Below are 16,740 nucleotides of genomic sequence, written 5' to 3'. Positions count from 1 at the left end.
CAGGGAGCTCTGCTCCCCAACAGCCGAACCGGTGATGGACCACCCGGCAACATCAACCCTCCCGGGAGTTTGACTCCCAAGGGACATATTTAAAAACTGGTCTTGAAATAAGGGTAGTAAGAAAACTTCTTTCAACACTCACCAAAATGTGAGCCCCTACTAAAGAAAAGAGCTCAACCGTCCCACACCCTTCCAACCTTCTACCATCCTCCCCTTTCTCCTGCCGAGGTCTTCACTACCAACCTCCCCACCTCTCAAAAAGAAGGAGGCTCCCGGCCTCACGTGATACTGCGGTCACGTGACCCGGGCCCCGCGGGAGCCAAGGTGCGCGTTCCAGCTCCCGGAAACAGAGAGGTCTCCGTACCCAGCGCCCAGTCCCTATACCCATTGACTATGCTGTCCCGACTGCTGAAGGAGCACCAGGCCAAGCAGAATGAACGCAAGGAGCTGCAGGGTGAGTCGAACATCCGGTCTGCAGTTTTCTCTCCAACTGCGGCCTAGCCTCAGCCCCGAGCCTGGGTCTCGAGTAGCGGCCTAGAGCCAGGGAAGGACACGGATTAGCGGGCGTGAGGGAGAGGGAAGTAGAGGATGGTTTTTTGGAAATTCTCTTCCCCTGACAACGGGCTCTGGTCCTTTTGCCAACACTCCTGCCCCCTCGGCTACGCCCCCTCCTCCCCAGCTTCGCTGCATCCTAGCCCCGCCCCCTTCTCGTGAAACTCTGTGCCTATTGGTCCAGGGAGCCTCTCATCCTGGAAGTGGGAACGGACGCCCCTGAGGGGAGGAGGGTGTGGGGATCAGACAAAAGATGAGGTTCTTAGAGGCCAGAAACCATCGAAATAGGGGTGCGGCGCTTGTTTTCTGAATTCTGTTTGGGAATCCTGGAGTTACCAATCCTTCTGCCAACACTGTGGAAAAAGAGTACCTAGGAGTCAGAAGTCCTGGGCGCTGCCGCTGACTCCTTGGCGTTCCCGAGAGAGCCCCTTCCCCTCTCAGGGTACCTGTTTCCTCATATCTAAAATGAAAGGACTTTCTTTGTATTTTGCCAGGGCCTTTTTAGCCCTGACATTCTGAAATTATTTGAGATGTTTCGGCAACTAGCAGAATAGTAATGAATGGGTGGGGAACCTTTAGCACCACCCGTCAAAAAACCAACTCGTCACTTCAATTCCTCAGAGAAGAGAAGGCGAGAGGCTATCACTGCAGCGACCTGCCTGACAGAAGCTTTGGTGGATCACCTCAATGTGGGGTATGAACCTCTTTCCATCTACACCAGATCGCCAAGTTTAGGCACCTCACACTGCTCTGGAGAGGGTGTAATGTTCCACTCATTCCCCTCCCCTAGTTAACTTTATGGAGAGAGGCTTGAGTCAGCTCTGACCCTAGCATTGGATGGGGTTGGAACAACGGCAATGGTTAGCGAAGCGGCCAGATTTCCCCCTCCCCACATCAACTTCCCTGGTGCTTACAACTTGAGGCCATCTGCCCTCTTCCCTGGACCCCTCCAATCCAGCTGTCACTTCGGTGGGAGGGAGAGCATCCTCCTTCACCACAGCTTACCACCCTCTCCTCCACCTCCCACTCTCTGGCAGGCCTGGGGAGCAGCTGGCAGGAAAGAGATGGCGCAGCTGTGGGGGGTGAGGGCAGAACTCATGCCAGGAGCTAAAGCAGAGCCCAGCTGCCTCTTCACTTCCTTCTGAGTCTCCAGAGGCCACCCCCTGCACCAGTCCTAAAAAAGAACAGTCAAAGACTTGAGAAGGAGCAAAGAATATTGTCTCTTGACCCTGAGTGACCCTGAAGAGAGCAGAAATGATGATTTGATAGTCCATCTGTTGGAAGAAAGGAGGCAGTATGATGCCTTCCACCCCAGGGCAAGGAGAACAGTTTGGTTGTGATTCCATAGTTGAGTCACCCAAGTGAGCTATGCAGGGGCTGGCATCATCTTCATTACTCATCTTAGGGGGAGATGAGGAGAGAAGAAAGCTGTGGTTGGGGCCTCTGATCTTCCTCCCCTCCAGGCCTCTCCCTTCACTCAGTGTGAATAAGAGAAAATGGGGAGTCAATATGGAAAACTGGGATTTCAGGGACTTCTAGGGGAATCTGTTGAGGCATTGTTACTGTTTCAGCTCTTCTACTGTGGCCCAGCTATTTCCCAAAGAGAAGGAACAGGGTCTGCCCCTTTTCTTCCCTCCCACATTGATGCTTCCTGGGCTCTGCAGTGCCCACCACTTGTGAGGCTGGCCCAGGCCTCTCCCTCTTCTCCTCTCCCTTCACTAAGGGCCACCCCACTTTCAGCTCAGAGGGCAGCTAAGCCAAAGCTGGATTAGAAAGGGTTTTGTGTTGCTGCCCACAGTTCTTTTCATTCCCAGGAAAAGAAAACAAAGGCTCACTCTATCTTAGCCCCTGTCAGGTGTCCTGCCCACTCTCTCAACCCCCCACCCCCACCCCTAGCCCCCCTCCAGCCCCCACAGATTCCAGTGGAGGGGGTAGGCACTGGATGTGGAATCTCCTGGCTGACCTAGAGCTTTGGGGAGGGGAATAAAAGATTCATCAGCCAGAAAGGGGGAAAAGTTATTGCAGGGGGCATGGCACAGGGCTGGAAACACCATTCCTGTGGCAGCCACCATCTTGACTGAAGAGAAAACACTGTGGAGCGTAAACAGAAGGGAGGGAATATGTGTGTGTTCGTTCATCCGTGTGGGTGAAAGGAAAAGGATTGAGAAAGAGAGCCAAGAAGAAGTCCCTGGGATACCATCTCCTGACCCAGGGTTTCTGAGGAGGGGATTTTGCTCCCATCCCACCCCAGAATCAGGGAGGGGCCCAATTCCCCTTCCTAACTAGGTCAGATCCCTGGGCTTCCAATCGCTGCCAGATGTGTCCCTGCTGCTAGATTTCCCCAGCTTCCCAACTATCCCTTCTCCCTCCCAGCTTCTTCTTCGAGGTTATCCCCCTAGGTTAACCCTCCCTTCCCCACCCAGCTGCAGGAACTCTTTTGGGGGGTAGGGGATGGTATGTTTCTAGTCAGCTCCCAGCTCAGCTCTCCTGGGAATCCTGGGAGTAGGAGGAAGAAGCTGGGTTCATTTGCGTGTGCTGATAGTCATTTGCATCCATTTGCATCATATCCAAAAATGGCTAAAATCCTGAAGTTTTCCCCAGTCCTGACTCCTGGCTGACCTCCCAATCCTGCAGTGGGATATTAGTCGTGGAGAACATCTCCCACAAGCTGGGTGGGTTGACCTCCTTCCCCTCCCTCCTCCAACCTCTAGTGTGGCCCAGGCCTATATGAACCAGAGGAAGCTAGACCATGAGGTGAAGACTCTCCAGGTCCAGGCCGCCCAGTTTGCCAAGCAGACCGGCCAGTGGATCGGGATGGTGGAGAACTTCAACCAGGCACTCAAGGTGGGCCACACTCCCTACCTCACCACCACCTTCCCATCCTAGGTTCCCATTGGCTACCTCCATTCAGGTCATCTCAGGCCTAGGGTTAAGGAGGAAGGGGGAATGGTCCTGGAAATCCTACCTATGGCCCCAGCATCAGAGAAGCAAGAAGAGGTAAAAGCAGTTGGTGGGTCCAAGCAAAGCCCTTTCCAGGAGGTGGATGGAAAGTGCCCCCAGACTGGGAGCCACACTCTACCTACCCTGATTCCTGGGCTCCTGCCCCCTCTCCCCCCTCCCCAGGAAATCGGGGATGTGGAGAACTGGGCTCGGAGCATTGAGCTGGACATGCGCACGATTGCCACCGCACTGGAATACATCTACAAAGGACAGCTGCAGTCTGCTCCATCCTAGCCTCACTCCCCTTCCCCTCTATCCCACCCCTCCTACCTCCCCCGTGGAGGCTGGAGGGAGGCTGACAGGACCATGAATAAAACACAAGCTTCTATTTCTATGTGATGTGTTTCAAGGTGCTACTACCTCAGCATGGAGGGCAGAGGTGCAGAACCTATTTCAAAGGTTGTTTTTCTGAGGAGACAGGTACCTTTTGGGTAGAGGGTGGAACTAGCTTCCCCTTACTGTCCCTACTCTATTCTTCCCCTTCTCCTTGGGCCTGGAATCTGATGCAGATGCGTGTCATGTAAGTGAAAGTTGGAGGTTTCTTTCCTGCACCTCCCAGAAATAGGTCCTAGTGGTTCCCACTCCAAACCTCTCCAATTCAGGACTTAAGTTTCCTGCAGAGAAATGAGACAGGGAACAAGCTGGGTCCCCAGTTCTGGCACCTTGCCCCTCTATGTGCTCATGACCTGTCCCAGGCTGGTGCTAAGCAGTGTCATGAGTCTGGACCAAGTGAGAGATTAACTCCTGGGCATGGGGGCACTTTGGGACTGGGAAGGGAGAGGAATGACAAGTCCAAGTCCACCAACAGAGAGGGGCAGCTGCTATCCGTGACAGCTCCCTCCTCCTGGGAGACCATGACATAAGTGGTTGGGAACACAGGCCTAGAAAGACAGCCAGGACGGGGGCCTGGGCAAGCCTGGCCTGTGCCAAGCACCTGCTTCAGCCAGCCAGGCTCCGCCTCCTCAGCCCCTACCGCCACCCTGTCACATTTAACACTCCTGGGGCTTGAGTACACTCCCTCTGGACTTTGGCCTTGGCTGTGGCTTAGTGTGAGAGCCTGGAAAGACTGGAAGCAAAGTTTCTCAAAGCGAAAGAAGCTGTGGACATTGTGATATCCAACAGCTTTCCCCAAAGGAGGTAAGCAGGCTACTGGGAGCTGGGGGTTACTGTGAGAAAACTTAACAAGATATTATATGTATTAACCTCAAAGACATCACATTGCATGAAATAAACCAGACACAAAAGGATAAATATTGTATGATATCACTCATATGAAATAACTAGACTGTGCTAATTCATAGAAACAGAAAGTAGATTACAGTTTACCAGGAGTTGGGGAGAAAGGGCAATGGGGAGTTTTTGCTTAATGAGTGCAGTTCCTCTTTGGGGTGATGGAAGTTTTGGTAATAGATGGTGGTGATGGTAACACAACATTGTGAATGTAATTCATGCCACTGAATTGTATGCTTGAAGGTGGTTAAAATGGCAAATGTTATATTGTATATGTTTTACCACAATTAAAAAAAAAGGTAATACATGTATTGATAACTCAAAGCTTTAAACTTTTAAAGTGCTTCCTCACACATTATCCCCCTTGATTCTCCACTACTATGAAGTGGGCATGGTGGGTGTGAGCCCACTTGGTAGATGAGAAAACAGGTTCAGAGATGCAGTGAGATGTTTCAGCATCACACAATAAGTGTGGGCCACTGGGACTAAAATGCAGGGTTATTGGCCCTGTACCTGGATCCAACAATAAGGCCCAGGTTTCATTTAGAGGGTTCATATGTCCCTGGCTTAATATGAGGGGTGGAGTGATGGCAACGAAAGGTCCCTCTGCTCATATGCAGCACATCTGCACACAGAACCCTACTCACCTGGTTTTAGTTCTTAGCTACAAATTCAGGCTCTGCCTACATTTTTGCTCCCCCACCCTGAAATAACTTCTCAGTCCTCTCAGACCGGGACTTCTAGCTAGGTTAGATACTAGGTCAAGGGCTTGAGTATCAGAGTAAACCAAGTTTTCCTGTCCAGCCTAGGCTGCCACCCGTAGGTCACTTGAGCTCTGGCCATGTGGCTGCCTCTGCTGCTGGGCGCCTTGCTCTGGGCAGTGCTGTGGTTGCTCTGGGACCGTCAGAGCCTGCCCGCCAGCGATGCCTTTGTCTTCATCACCGGCTGTGACTCAGGCTTTGGGCGGCTTCTGGCACTGCGACTGGACCAGAAGGGCTTCCGTGTCCTGGCCGGCTGCCTGACCCCTTCAGGAGCTGAGGACCTACAGCAGGTGGCCTCCTCCCGTCTCCACACCACCCTGCTGGATGTCACTGACCCCCATAGTATCCAGCAGGCAGCCAAATGGGTGGAGACACATGTTGGGGGAGCAGGTGAGTATGGCTGGGGCCACCAGGAACATGGCATGAGGTGTCCCTGGTCCCTTCAGTGACCTGAGATGGCCACTTGCAGGAGCTATGGGAAGCTGACTTGGGGAAGAATAGTTCTCTGATCCTCCCAGGAAGATGGGGCTGTTGGAGCATTTCACCTCGCCCCAGTGTCTATCTCATCTCTTCACAGGGCTTTTTGGTCTGGTGAACAACGCTGGTGTGGCTGGGATCATCGGGCCCACACCATGGCTGACACAGGATGATTTCCATCGGGTGCTGAGGGTGAACACGTTGGGTCCTATTGGAGTCACCCTTGCCCTGCTACCTCTGCTGCAACAGGCCCAGGGCCGGGTGGTCAACATTACCAGCGTCCTGGGTCGCCTGGCAGCCAGTGGCGGTGGCTATTGTGTCTCCAAGTTTGGCCTGGAGGCCTTCTCTGACAGCCTGAGGTGAGAGGTCTGGGGCTCTGGCTCCAAGCCCAAGGGCAGCCCACTCAGCAAACCAGTGAGCCTCTGCTCAGGGTGGGCTAGCAGAAATGATTAAGACACAGCATAGTATGATACTTAAAGAGGAGACAGTTTAGGGCTAGACCTCATGGGTTCAAATCCCAACTTTCTCTCATGGGAGCACTATGACCTTAGGCAGGCCATTTCTCTTTACCTCTGTTTTCCTCATCTGTAAAATGAAAATGAGAATGAGCAGACCTGCCTCATGGAGGTTGCGAACAGTACATTACCTGGCACATAGTAAATGCTCAAAAAAGCCTACTATCATTATTATTAGGAGTGGGGAGGTATACCATCAATAACTATTACTTATGTTAAGCTAGTAGCTTCATATAACATTTTCTCATTCTTGACCAACTCCATATGGGTAGATATTAATAACCTTATGGTAACATAACTTATCCAAGACCACACAACTAGTGAGTGGAAGTGCTGGGACTTATGCCCAGGTCTGCTTGCCTAAAGGGCCTGGTCATTTTGTTCTCCTGCCCCTCATCTTTAAAAAATGTTCACCATTCCAAGGGACGCAAAGGAGACTTGCTGAGTCCTGCCTATGGGAGTCAGGGAAGGGGCCTCAGAGGAAAGGAGGAGGGCCTGAATTTTGAGCAGAAGCACACAAGTCCCTGAAGCTGAGCCCACCTTCCTAAGGAAGTCTGTGTTCATCACCATCACTTAGCAAAGAATTTCAGTGTCTACTTTTGTTCCTGTCCCTCAGTCTTTAATTTTTCAGTTGGCATCAGGGAACACATTTTATACTTGGATTTCTCCATCTGTGCCAAGGGGTAGAAGGTATCCCTACTTTCTCCGTCAGAGCCAAGGGGTAGAAGGTATCCCTACTTTCTCCATCAGATTATCCCCCAGCAAATACCACAATCTATACCTTTCGTATCTAGCACCCAGGACTCAACCATATGTGTGGGGAGCTAGGGAATGGAGTACCTTTAGAACAGGAGGTGGTAAACTATGGCAGCCACCAGTGGTTTTACAGTCCACAAGCAAAGAATGTTTTGTGCATTTTTAAAAAATGTTATAAATAGTTATATAAGGACCCACATAATATGCTCAATTTTGTTTCTTCACCTGCAATGCCTAACATATTTACTATCTGGCCATTTAAGAAAAACTTACAGAAGACAATAGCTCATATAAGACAATATAAAGGAAAACAAGCCACAATAACTCCCTCCATCCACTTGCCCCTAATTTCAGGGCATCAGGGACCTCCTCACTGGCAGGACCCCTGAACCTAGTCTATGATAACTTTCCCATCTTTGCTCCCCCACTCACGTCCCATTGGTCACCTCCCCACAGGGCAATAACCTAGAGCTCTCCCCTGCCCCCCATCCAGGAGAGATGTGACTCCTTTTGGGATACAAGTCTCCATTGTAGAGCCTGGCTTCTTCCGAACTCCTGTGACCAGCTTGGAGAGTCTGGAGGATGCCCTGCAGGCTTGCTGGGCACGGCTACCTCCTGCAACACGGGCCTGCTATGGGGAGGCCTTCCTCACCAAGTGTGAGTAACTGGACCCATATAGGGGCACATAAGGGGAAATGAGAATGCCAGGAAGGTTGATCCCACTCCAGCCTGCTGGGAAGAAATGGACAGAGCAGCCAGAGAGGGGGTGAAGGTGAGTGGGATGCCACAAGAGAGCACTAGCCCTTGTGGAACCTGCCCAGTCCCCCAGCTCGGGAGGGGGACTGAGGCTCCCTCTCACCTCCTGCTGGCCCCAGGACCCAGAAGATGGGGTCTGAGATGGGCTGGACTGGAGGAGGAACACTGAGTTCAGACTCCCTCTTGGCTGTAGACCTGCAAGTACAAAAGCGCATCATGACCCTTATCTGTGACCCGGACCTGACCAAGGTGAGCAGGTGCCTGGAGCATGCCCTGACTGCTCGTCACCCCCGTACCCGCTACAGCCCAGGCTGGGACGCTAAGCTCCTCTGGCTGCCGGCTTCCTACCTGCCAGCCAGCCTGGTGGATGCTGTGCTCACCTGGGTCCTTCCCAAGCCTGCCCAGGCAGTCTCCTGAATGTAGCCTTTCAGCAAGAGATTGTTCTCCAAGGGCAAGGACTAAGTCTGATTTATTTCTGCCCCCATCCTGGTACTGCCTGGTGCCTGACATAAAAGTAGGCACTCCATAAATGTGTATTGTTTAAAAAAACACATAGGTGGGCAGAAATGAAGATGCCCAATGGGAGGCTGGCCCCATTTAACTGCTAACTACCCTAGGCTGACTTGTTGCCCAGGGTCTCTGGCCTGTTTAGTGTCTGCAAAACATCGATACCCACTGGGGGGCGTGAGGGGACTGCCTCGCAACTGTAGGTAATCTCCTGAATGGCCACAAGAGGGCACTTCATAACATGTCCTTCATTTCCTAGATAGAGTAAGGTGGAGGTTCAAGTGTTTGGAGCAGGAATGGCCTTTATCTCTTTTTCTCCTGGGCTGGGGGAAGGAGGGAGTGTTGAAGAGGGTGTCAGGGCCAGGCTGGATAGTTTTCATGAAGAAAAGGCAATACCAACCTAAGTTCTCTCACTACCACAATCTAAGTCAGGAAGGGTGGACACTGGCCACAAGACAGTTTATCATCACCCTAAAGTCGAGCCCCCTTGAGGACTGGTGGGATTAGGGACTGTTGGGCCCTAAGAGGTGGGCAGAGGCCAGGGAGAAGATGTCCAACGCAGATGTGGACTGGACTCTCCCAAGTAGGACCTTTTTCGGGAATCCTTTTGATTTATACAGGAGGTGGCTTCAGGAACGTTTCAGCACTAACCTGGTGAGCAGCCTAGGTGGACAGGGAGGGCACTGGGCCATATCCTACCCAGATCCCCCTTCTTCCACTGCCAGCCGAGGCAGTGTCTTCAGCAAGCATCCTCTTTCCCCAAACACCCCCAAAATAGGCCTGCCTTTTCCAAGGGATGCAAAGAGAACACAGTCCCAGAGGACAGAGAACATGGATGAGAGGAGGGAAGGGACGAAGTATCATTCTTTAAGACATACTAAGACTGTCTCTTTTTGGTCTGAAAAAATAATCCGTTTAATTGAAAAAACTGGCATATACTATTCCACTCTCCTAGATGAGGGGCTGAGAGACCAGACCCCCTACATCACTTCATAGCCCCTTCTGATACTCTTCACAAGGCAGCAGGCAAGGACAATTCCCAGGACCTGGAAGGAAAGATGGAGAGGTGATGTGGAGAGGGGCAGGAGAGGAGGCAGAAGGGCAATGGACCCCAGAACTACCCAAGGGATACCAAACCCTCCTAGGACTCCCTGCCCCAGGCCAGTACGTCCTGTTCAGCCCCCTCCTCCCCACTGTCGCTACCCTCAGAGGCCCTGGACTGAGTCCCAGCCCCTGCTCGAAGCACCTCTCACCTCCACAAAGGCAATGCCCAAGGCTGCTGCAGCCACCACCAAAACATTGCTCCTCAGCCAGCTCCCGATAAGCTGCACACAGCCCTGAGGGGTGGGAGGTACGTAAGGCAAAAACACCATCAGAAACTTTCCACCTGCCTTCCCTGGTCACCTGTCTCTTTCCCACTCTCTGTCCCTTTCACCCCACCCCTACCATTGCTAGATCCCTTCCTGTCCCTGAAGTCCAACTTCCCAGAGCCCGAACCCTCTGCACCTCCAATCCCTGGTCTTCCTTGCCTCTTGAAAGGAGACTTCCGAGTCTCTTACTATGTTGGCTGCCTCCTTACCTTGGTATGGATATTTTCTGGCTTGAAATTAATCCCACAGCCCTGAGTGACATTGATGCAGCAGGAGTCAGGGACTCTGCCCTTGGGTTCGAGAGGGATGGCATTCCAGTCTGAATAGTTGTTAGCACCGCAGCAATTAAACTGCACAAAGCGGGAGAGAGGCGTGAGATGGTTGTCAAGTGAACTTCTGCCTTCAGTGTGGAGATGAGATTCCTCTCCTCCCACTACCCCTTCTCCCAGCAACTCCACTCACATTTTCCTGCATTTGGTCCAGGAGTGAAGCCGTCTGGTTGTTTTTTGGATAATTCTCCATTTGCTGCTGGAAGTCCTTGTTAAATTTTGACATCACCTGGAAGTGAGGAGGAGCGCTGCTGAGATCAGAAATCAGGACACCTGGGTCCCAGAGCAGCCAGGGCTCTGAAACAGAGCCTTCCCCTGATTCCTTGCTTACCTTATCTCTAAACACATAGCCAGCAATGGCTGCAGCCACCTCCACCAGCATGATCAGGGACAGGAAGATGGCAAACTACAGATACAAGGGACAAGAGTCAGGTTTGGAGTCTATGGGTGAGGGGGTCTGCTCTGGCCCGGCCACTGCCTGGAACACTCACACAGGTCTTCTTCATCGCATGCACCCTCTTCCGTTCCTGCCACGGAAATGTCCTTCCTCAGGCTCAGGCACCCGCGCTAGCCCCACACCCCACTCACCGTGACCATAAGACAGTAGTTCTCCTTGCAGACCCCACAGCAGCCCACGAAGGCCACCAGGAAGAGGAAGACTCCTAGGGCAATGATGACTATGGACAGCAGGGGGCCAGTGGAGTTCTCCTGAGTCATGATCTGCCTCAGGACGATCTGGGCCCCCACACCCACAGCGATCAGTCCCACTGCACAGGCCTGGGAGAAAAGCAAGTCAGGGGTAAGCCAGAGCCACACCCTGGCAGCCCTCCATGGTTGAGGGCAGGGGTGCACCCAGGACACAGATTTGATCCTATCCTGAAGAGGGAGATTCTCACACCTCTGGGGAAACTTTTGACTATGTGGGAGGGGGTAACCCATCCTTGCCCTTCAGTGAAGGCTAGGGAATTTATTCCAGGCACGCAGGGAGAAGGGAGTCAGGATCCATGCTTCCTTTCAGGCTGCTCTTTAACCACAGGAATTTGCACAAAGCAAAAGGAGAAGTTCTCAGAAAGCCATGACCCCAGGGCACACTCCTGACCCAGAGCGGGTGATTCTGATGAGCCTTCAGGCTCAGCCCTCTACCAGAACTTGTCCTTCACTGTTCTCCAGTGCCCACCCCACACCCATCAGCTGTGGCCATGGTTCCTCCCTAGGCCAGGGAGGGGGAAGAAAGGAGAAAAGGGGACAAGAGTGTAGTGCTCCCTCCCTGGACAGTAGCCTCACAAGCCAGGAGCCCAGGGCAGGAGTAAGACAAGATGAGCAGAGCCCTCCTCTACACCAAAGCAGCTGAGACAAGTGAAGGAGGATAAGAGGATGGAGAGGAATGAGAGGTGAAGGGGGAGAAAGGGTGGAGGAGTATGGGAAGCTGAGGGAAGTCCCATGGCGATAGCATCAGGCGGTTGGCTGGTTGCCCCATGGCCCCATATCACAAGTGGTTGGGTCACAGGCAAGAAGAGCCAGGAGGGGTCAGGCCTAGGGTGCTAGGCACCCAGTCTGGTCATTTTCTGTTCAAACAAGCCTCAGGGGTCCCTGTGGCTGTAAGAAGGGGGGCGGGGGAGCTGGAGGGAAACAGGGAGGCGCTGTCTCTGGCCGGTTCCCCAGGATTTCCACATCTGGTCTCCAGCTGCCCCCATTCTTGGGTCCCTCGGCCCTCCCCACTCCGAAGCCAGGGTCGCCCCGCAGCCTGTCATCGCCCCCCACGCCGCCCCCCTCCCCCACCTTCCACTCACGCAAAAGGCCACCAGAAGAACGTAGAGCAAGAACTTGACACATTTCATTCCTCCGTCCACCGCCATGGCTGCCAGGGCAGAGAGGAGGGCTGGAGGCTTAGAACGCGCCGAGGGGGGAGCCTCGGTTTCCGGGCTCCTGGCCCGCCCCGGAGGCCTTCCCTGCCTGGCCTCCATTCCCGGCCCCTCCCACCCGGAAACCCGCGGTCAGATCCACGTCTCCCAGGCCCCTCTCCCAGGTACAAAAGGGGTGGGCGCGACGGCCGCGAAGCCGGGACCCCGTCCCGCCGCCTCCCGGGCCGGGGGTAGATCCGAGGGCGCTGCCAGGGGCTCAGGCCTGACGCCGACCCTCGGCCCGCCAGCCCCCAGGCGTTAAACACCCCATCCCCGCCAACCAGCCCCCCCACAAGGGTCCCCGGCCCAAGCCCGCCTCCCAGGACACTTTCCCTGGGTTCTAACCACCACCGCCACCCCCCAAAAAAAGTTCGGCTGTCACCCCTCCTTCCCCCCCCCCGCCCCAGCCTCTGGAACTTTAAAGCAAAGTTGCTCGAGGGCAACGGAAGCGGCCGGGCTGCGCGGGACAGACGTTCGGCGGCTCGCGGCGCGCCCGGGGAGGAAGGGGCTGCCGGTGGTCTCCCCCCCCCCCCCACCCCGAAGTCGGCCGGGGGCCCCGTGGCCTCACCTGGGCTCCCCGAGGCCGCGCGCTCCTCTCTCGCCGCTGCTCAGGGGCTCTCTAGCTGCCGCCCGGGCTCCGGCCACGCCCGCCGCCGCCGCGGCCCCGCCCCGGACTCGGCTCGGCCCGGGCTGCAGCCACAGCCCTCTCCCCCGCCTCCGCCCCCGCCGGCGGCCGCCAGCCTCCCTCATGTGACGCGGGAGCAGCTGCGGCCTGAGTCACCCGGGCCTGCGAAGGGAGGGCCGAGCCCCCAGCCCGGTTCGGGGCCACGTAGCCCCCGCCCACAAAACAGCGCCCGCTTCTGCCGAGGGAGGGCATCGAGAGCAGGACCTCAGGGCGCCCGGGACCCGTCAGGCACCCTCAGCCCGGTGCCAACTCCGGGTAGGAGAGCGGGACCGAACGCCCCCTGGTTCTCTCTCGTTCCGAGCAGCGGGGGAGGAGCCGGGAAGCGCCGAAGGAGGGACCGGCGGCCCAGTTACTCTCTGAACATCAGGCTGCAGAGTTAACTGCTGGCTATAGCCGTGTATACTTGTTATCGTAATGGTTATTTTAGCATAGTTCCACTCCTTTACATACCAGAGTTTATAGTTGTAATTGTAACGGTTACTTTCCCCGCCTTTACGTGATACTGCAGTTGTTTCTACTTGTTATTGTAATGGTTACTTCAGCTCAGTTACTTGTTATTGTAGTGGTAACAACTCCATCTCCCCTAGCTTGAATCCGTAAAAGCCCTGAACAGATTTGAGATTTTTCTTACTCTGGTCTCTTTCTTGGGGGCCATGAAATGAGGCACTTTCTCTCTCTGAAGCACTGGTGTCACTATATTGATTTTAGTGTCTATCTGGCAGTGAGACTGCGGTTTTCAGCCTCAAGCTCAGGCAGAGACAAGGACTGCAGCAGGCCTCCATCTTTAACCCAGAGCCCACATCCCTGCTCGGACTCCAACTCTGTTCAAGCCCCCACCCACACCCTGCTCTGCAGAAGGAGCTGTGGGCTGCCCGGAATCAAGTGGGGCCAGGTAAACACTTCCAGAAAGCTCCTGGCCTTGCTTCCTGGGAGTCTCCCAACATTGTAAGAGTTCCTGTTCCCCCTCTCTGTTAGAGCAGCCTCTCGGTTTTCCAGGGCCCTGGGCAGTAGGCTGAGAAGGGAGTGGGGCGGGGGGGAGGCCTTCTCCAGGGCCACCCCACCCGAAAGGGGGCCACTAAGACACCCCACCCTAGCAGACAACACCTCTCATCCCAGAAGGCAAAGCCAGGTGAGGGCTGGAAGGGGCGGCGGTGGGCTGAAGCTGCCTTCTCCCTTCTGTGGTACCCAGAAGGAGCAAGTGGAAACAGGCAGAGAAGTGGACCAGCCTTCAGACCCCCACTTCCCCAGCCTGGGCCCCACCCCTTAGGTTTTTATGGTCTTGCCTCAAGAACCACTTCCTGAGTCTTGGAGTGTGTGTGTGTGTGTGTGTGTGTGTGTGTGTGTGTGTACCCAAAGAGAAAAAAAAAATCTAAGAGCAAAAGGAAGGAGAGCTGAGCTGGGCCAAGAACCAGTCTCCAGGATCACAGTCCTTTCAGGACACGCCAAGCCCATTTTGGACCTTACCCCCTGTTATAATAGCCCGCAGGCTGTGGAGGATGCTGAAGAAAGGAATATTCATCAGTGTCTTTATTGCACTGCCACTCAATGCCAGGCATGTGCTGCACCCCAGGGGCAGCATGAGGAAGAAGACAGGAGTCCTGCCCTCAGGCAGGGCCGAGCCATTGCTGTGAACAGGGGCAGAGGCTAACAAGGGCAGCTGGACAAGCTCAGAGGGAGGGACAGGTGGGGCCTCCACTGAATGAAGAAGAACAGGTTTCACAGAGGCGGTGGTGTCCTCTGAGGTGACCTTGGAAAAGAAGGGCATAAGCTTTCCGTGTCAGGGTAAAGAAGGGGTAGTCTAACAAGTACCTACCTGGCAGGCTGGGTTTGGCTGGCTCAAAAGGCTCAGGGAAGGATGTGTTGAAAGATGGATGGAAAGGGGGTCTGACTGATCAAGATCGAGAGAACTCAAACAGACCAACCACATGCAATACTTAGTCCTTGATATTATCTTTGTCTGAACAAACAAGCTGTGAAAGAAATTTTGAAAACAATTAGGGAAATTGGAATATGGACTGAGAATTCAACACCAGAAAATTATTTGTGTTAGCTGTGATAATATTATGGTTGTGCCAGTTTGAGTGTATTGTGTCCCCCAAATGCCATTATCTTTGTGGTCTTCTGTGGGGCAGAAGTTTTGGTGCTGGTTAGATTTGTTGGAATGTGCCCCACTCAGCTGTGGGAAATGATTCTGATGAGATGTTCCCATGGAGGTGTGGCCCCGCCCATTCGGGGTGGGCCTTGATCAGTGGAGCTATATAAATGAGCTGACTCAAAGAGAGGAAAGTGAGTGCAGCTGGGAGTGATGTTTTGAAGAGGAGCAAGCTTGCTAGAGAGGAACGTCCTGGGAGAAAGCCGTTTTGAGGCCGGAGCTTTGGAGCAGACGCCAGCTGCCTTCCTAGCTAACAGAGGTTTTCCGGATGCCATTGGCCATCCTCCGGTGAAGGTACCCGATTGCTGAGGTGTTACCTTGGACGCTTTGTGGCCTTAAGACTGTAACTGTGTAGTGAAATAAACCCCCGTTTTATAAAAGCCTATCCATCTCTGGTGTTTTGCATTCTGCAGCATTAGCAAACTAGGACAATGGTTATGTTGAAAAATCATCCTATTCTTTAAAGATGCATACTAAAATATTTAAGGGTGAAATGTCATATCTGTAATTTGCTTTAAAGTACCTCACAACAGGTGAAGCACAAAAGAAGGTGGCCCAGGTGTTAGGACCATTGAGTACCTGGAGGGCCACATTGACTTGACCAATGTCCTGAAGGCAATGGGGAATGGTAGAAAGTTTTAGATCAGTGGAATGATACCATCTTGGAATTCAACACTACATCCAAATGAGGAGGAATGAATGTCAGGTGGCCTGGAGGATAGCTGGAAATCAGTGCTATGGTCCAAGGAAGACGGTGAGGGCCAGAACCAAGGAGAGGTGGGAAAAGAGTGGAAGAAAATATGAGTGGCATTTCAGAAGGTGAATCAAAGGACTGGGTGACTGTTTACCTGTGGGAGAAGGAGACCAAGTGAGAAGAGTCAGAGACAACTTGGAGCTTCTAAAACTGGGTGCGTAGGGGAGGAGGAGGTGGGGTATTAGTTAGGTTTCTCTAGGGAACCAGAATCAACAAGAGATATCTATAAAGACAAGATTTTATAAAAGTGTCTCATGCAACTATGGGTATGCACACGTCCAAATTCTGTAGGGCAGGCAACAAACTGGCAACTCCAATGATGGTGTTCGATGAACTCCTCAGGAAATGCTTTGCTGGTTAGCTGAAGAAGTGAAGGTCCTCTCCCTCTCTTCTTTAAAAGTCTTCAACTGATTGGATTAAATCCAGCTGATTGAATTCTCTCATTGCAGAAGACACACCCTTCATTGATACCATCAGTCACAGCTGCAGTCAATTGACTGATGATTAAATAAACCAGCCTTTTGGTTTATTAAGCAGCCACAAATTTCCTTGCAATAATGGTTAGGCCAGTGCTTGCATGACCAGACACCTGGACACCATCACCTGGCCAAGTTGACACATGAACCTGATGATCACAGTCCACCCCTTGTCAACTTGGCAGTTATACACATCACCTTAAACCATACTTTATCTCTAAGTAGAGAACAATAACAGACATATATTTTGCCTAACAATATTCAGCTGTCCTGCATACAACCGGAAACACACTAAATCTCTCCAGAATAGGGTATAAATCCTTGGGTGACATTGACTCTTAAACTTGATTTCCTTTAACTTAGATACTGCGAAATGAACAGTACAGTTTACATCATATGGTAAGGGGATAAGATAGAGAAGAAAACAAAGATATTTGCTTTACAGACAAATACAAACATAATAATAACAAAACAAGGAGGAAATATTCATGCCATCATAGTCCTCATTTCTGTAACTGC

The 16,740-nt window shown here is 53.0% G+C and overlaps 4 protein-coding genes across 5 annotated transcripts; 3 read left to right on the top strand and 1 right to left on the bottom strand.

Annotated features, from left to right (window-relative positions):
- Positions 1-283: 283 nt before the first annotated feature.
- On the top strand, positions 284-3,886 carry BLOC1S1 (biogenesis of lysosomal organelles complex 1 subunit 1). Its single transcript, XM_037846703.1, has 4 exons — positions 284-454; positions 1,174-1,246; positions 3,264-3,396; positions 3,676-3,886. The coding sequence occupies exons 1-4, from the start codon at positions 394-396 to the stop codon at positions 3,784-3,786; spliced, it is 378 nt and encodes a 125-aa protein (XP_037702631.1). The 5' UTR covers positions 284-393; the 3' UTR covers positions 3,787-3,886.
- Positions 3,887-4,042: 156 nt separating this feature from the next.
- On the top strand, positions 4,043-8,502 carry RDH5 (retinol dehydrogenase 5). 2 transcript variants are annotated; one of them, XM_037846701.1, is made up of 5 exons: positions 4,043-4,689; positions 5,592-5,933; positions 6,121-6,379; positions 7,785-7,948; positions 8,241-8,502. In XM_037846701.1, the coding sequence occupies exons 2-5, from the start codon at positions 5,624-5,626 to the stop codon at positions 8,462-8,464; spliced, it is 957 nt and encodes a 318-aa protein (XP_037702629.1). In that variant the 5' UTR covers positions 4,043-4,689; positions 5,592-5,623; the 3' UTR covers positions 8,465-8,502. The 2 variants fall into 2 exon arrangements, with proteins under 2 accessions (XP_037702629.1, XP_037702628.1); XM_037846700.1 differs by having other exon boundaries at positions 5,587-5,933.
- Positions 8,503-9,442: 940 nt separating this feature from the next.
- CD63 (CD63 molecule) lies at positions 9,443-12,810 on the bottom strand. Its single transcript, XM_037846702.1, has 8 exons — positions 12,723-12,810; positions 12,044-12,111; positions 10,842-11,030; positions 10,585-10,659; positions 10,387-10,482; positions 10,134-10,274; positions 9,808-9,891; positions 9,443-9,600 (listed from the first exon to the last, which is right to left on the bottom strand). Exons 2-8 carry the CDS (start codon positions 12,107-12,109, stop codon positions 9,535-9,537), a joined length of 717 nt encoding a protein of 238 aa, XP_037702630.1. The 5' UTR covers positions 12,110-12,111; positions 12,723-12,810; the 3' UTR covers positions 9,443-9,534.
- LOC119542697 (basic proline-rich protein-like) lies at positions 12,108-15,017 on the top strand. Its single transcript, XM_037847390.1, has 3 exons — positions 12,108-12,279; positions 12,579-13,094; positions 13,562-15,017. Exons 1-3 carry the CDS (start codon positions 12,108-12,110, stop codon positions 13,786-13,788), a joined length of 915 nt encoding a protein of 304 aa, XP_037703318.1. The 3' UTR covers positions 13,789-15,017.
- The last annotated feature ends 1,723 nt before the right edge of the window (positions 15,018-16,740 follow it).

The sequence above is a fragment of the Choloepus didactylus genome, chromosome 8 (assembly GCF_015220235.1).
Source record: "Choloepus didactylus isolate mChoDid1 chromosome 8, mChoDid1.pri, whole genome shotgun sequence".
NCBI classification, from domain to species: domain Eukaryota; kingdom Metazoa; phylum Chordata; class Mammalia; order Pilosa; family Megalonychidae; genus Choloepus; species Choloepus didactylus.
This window is presented reverse-complemented; position numbering and strand designations above follow the sequence as displayed.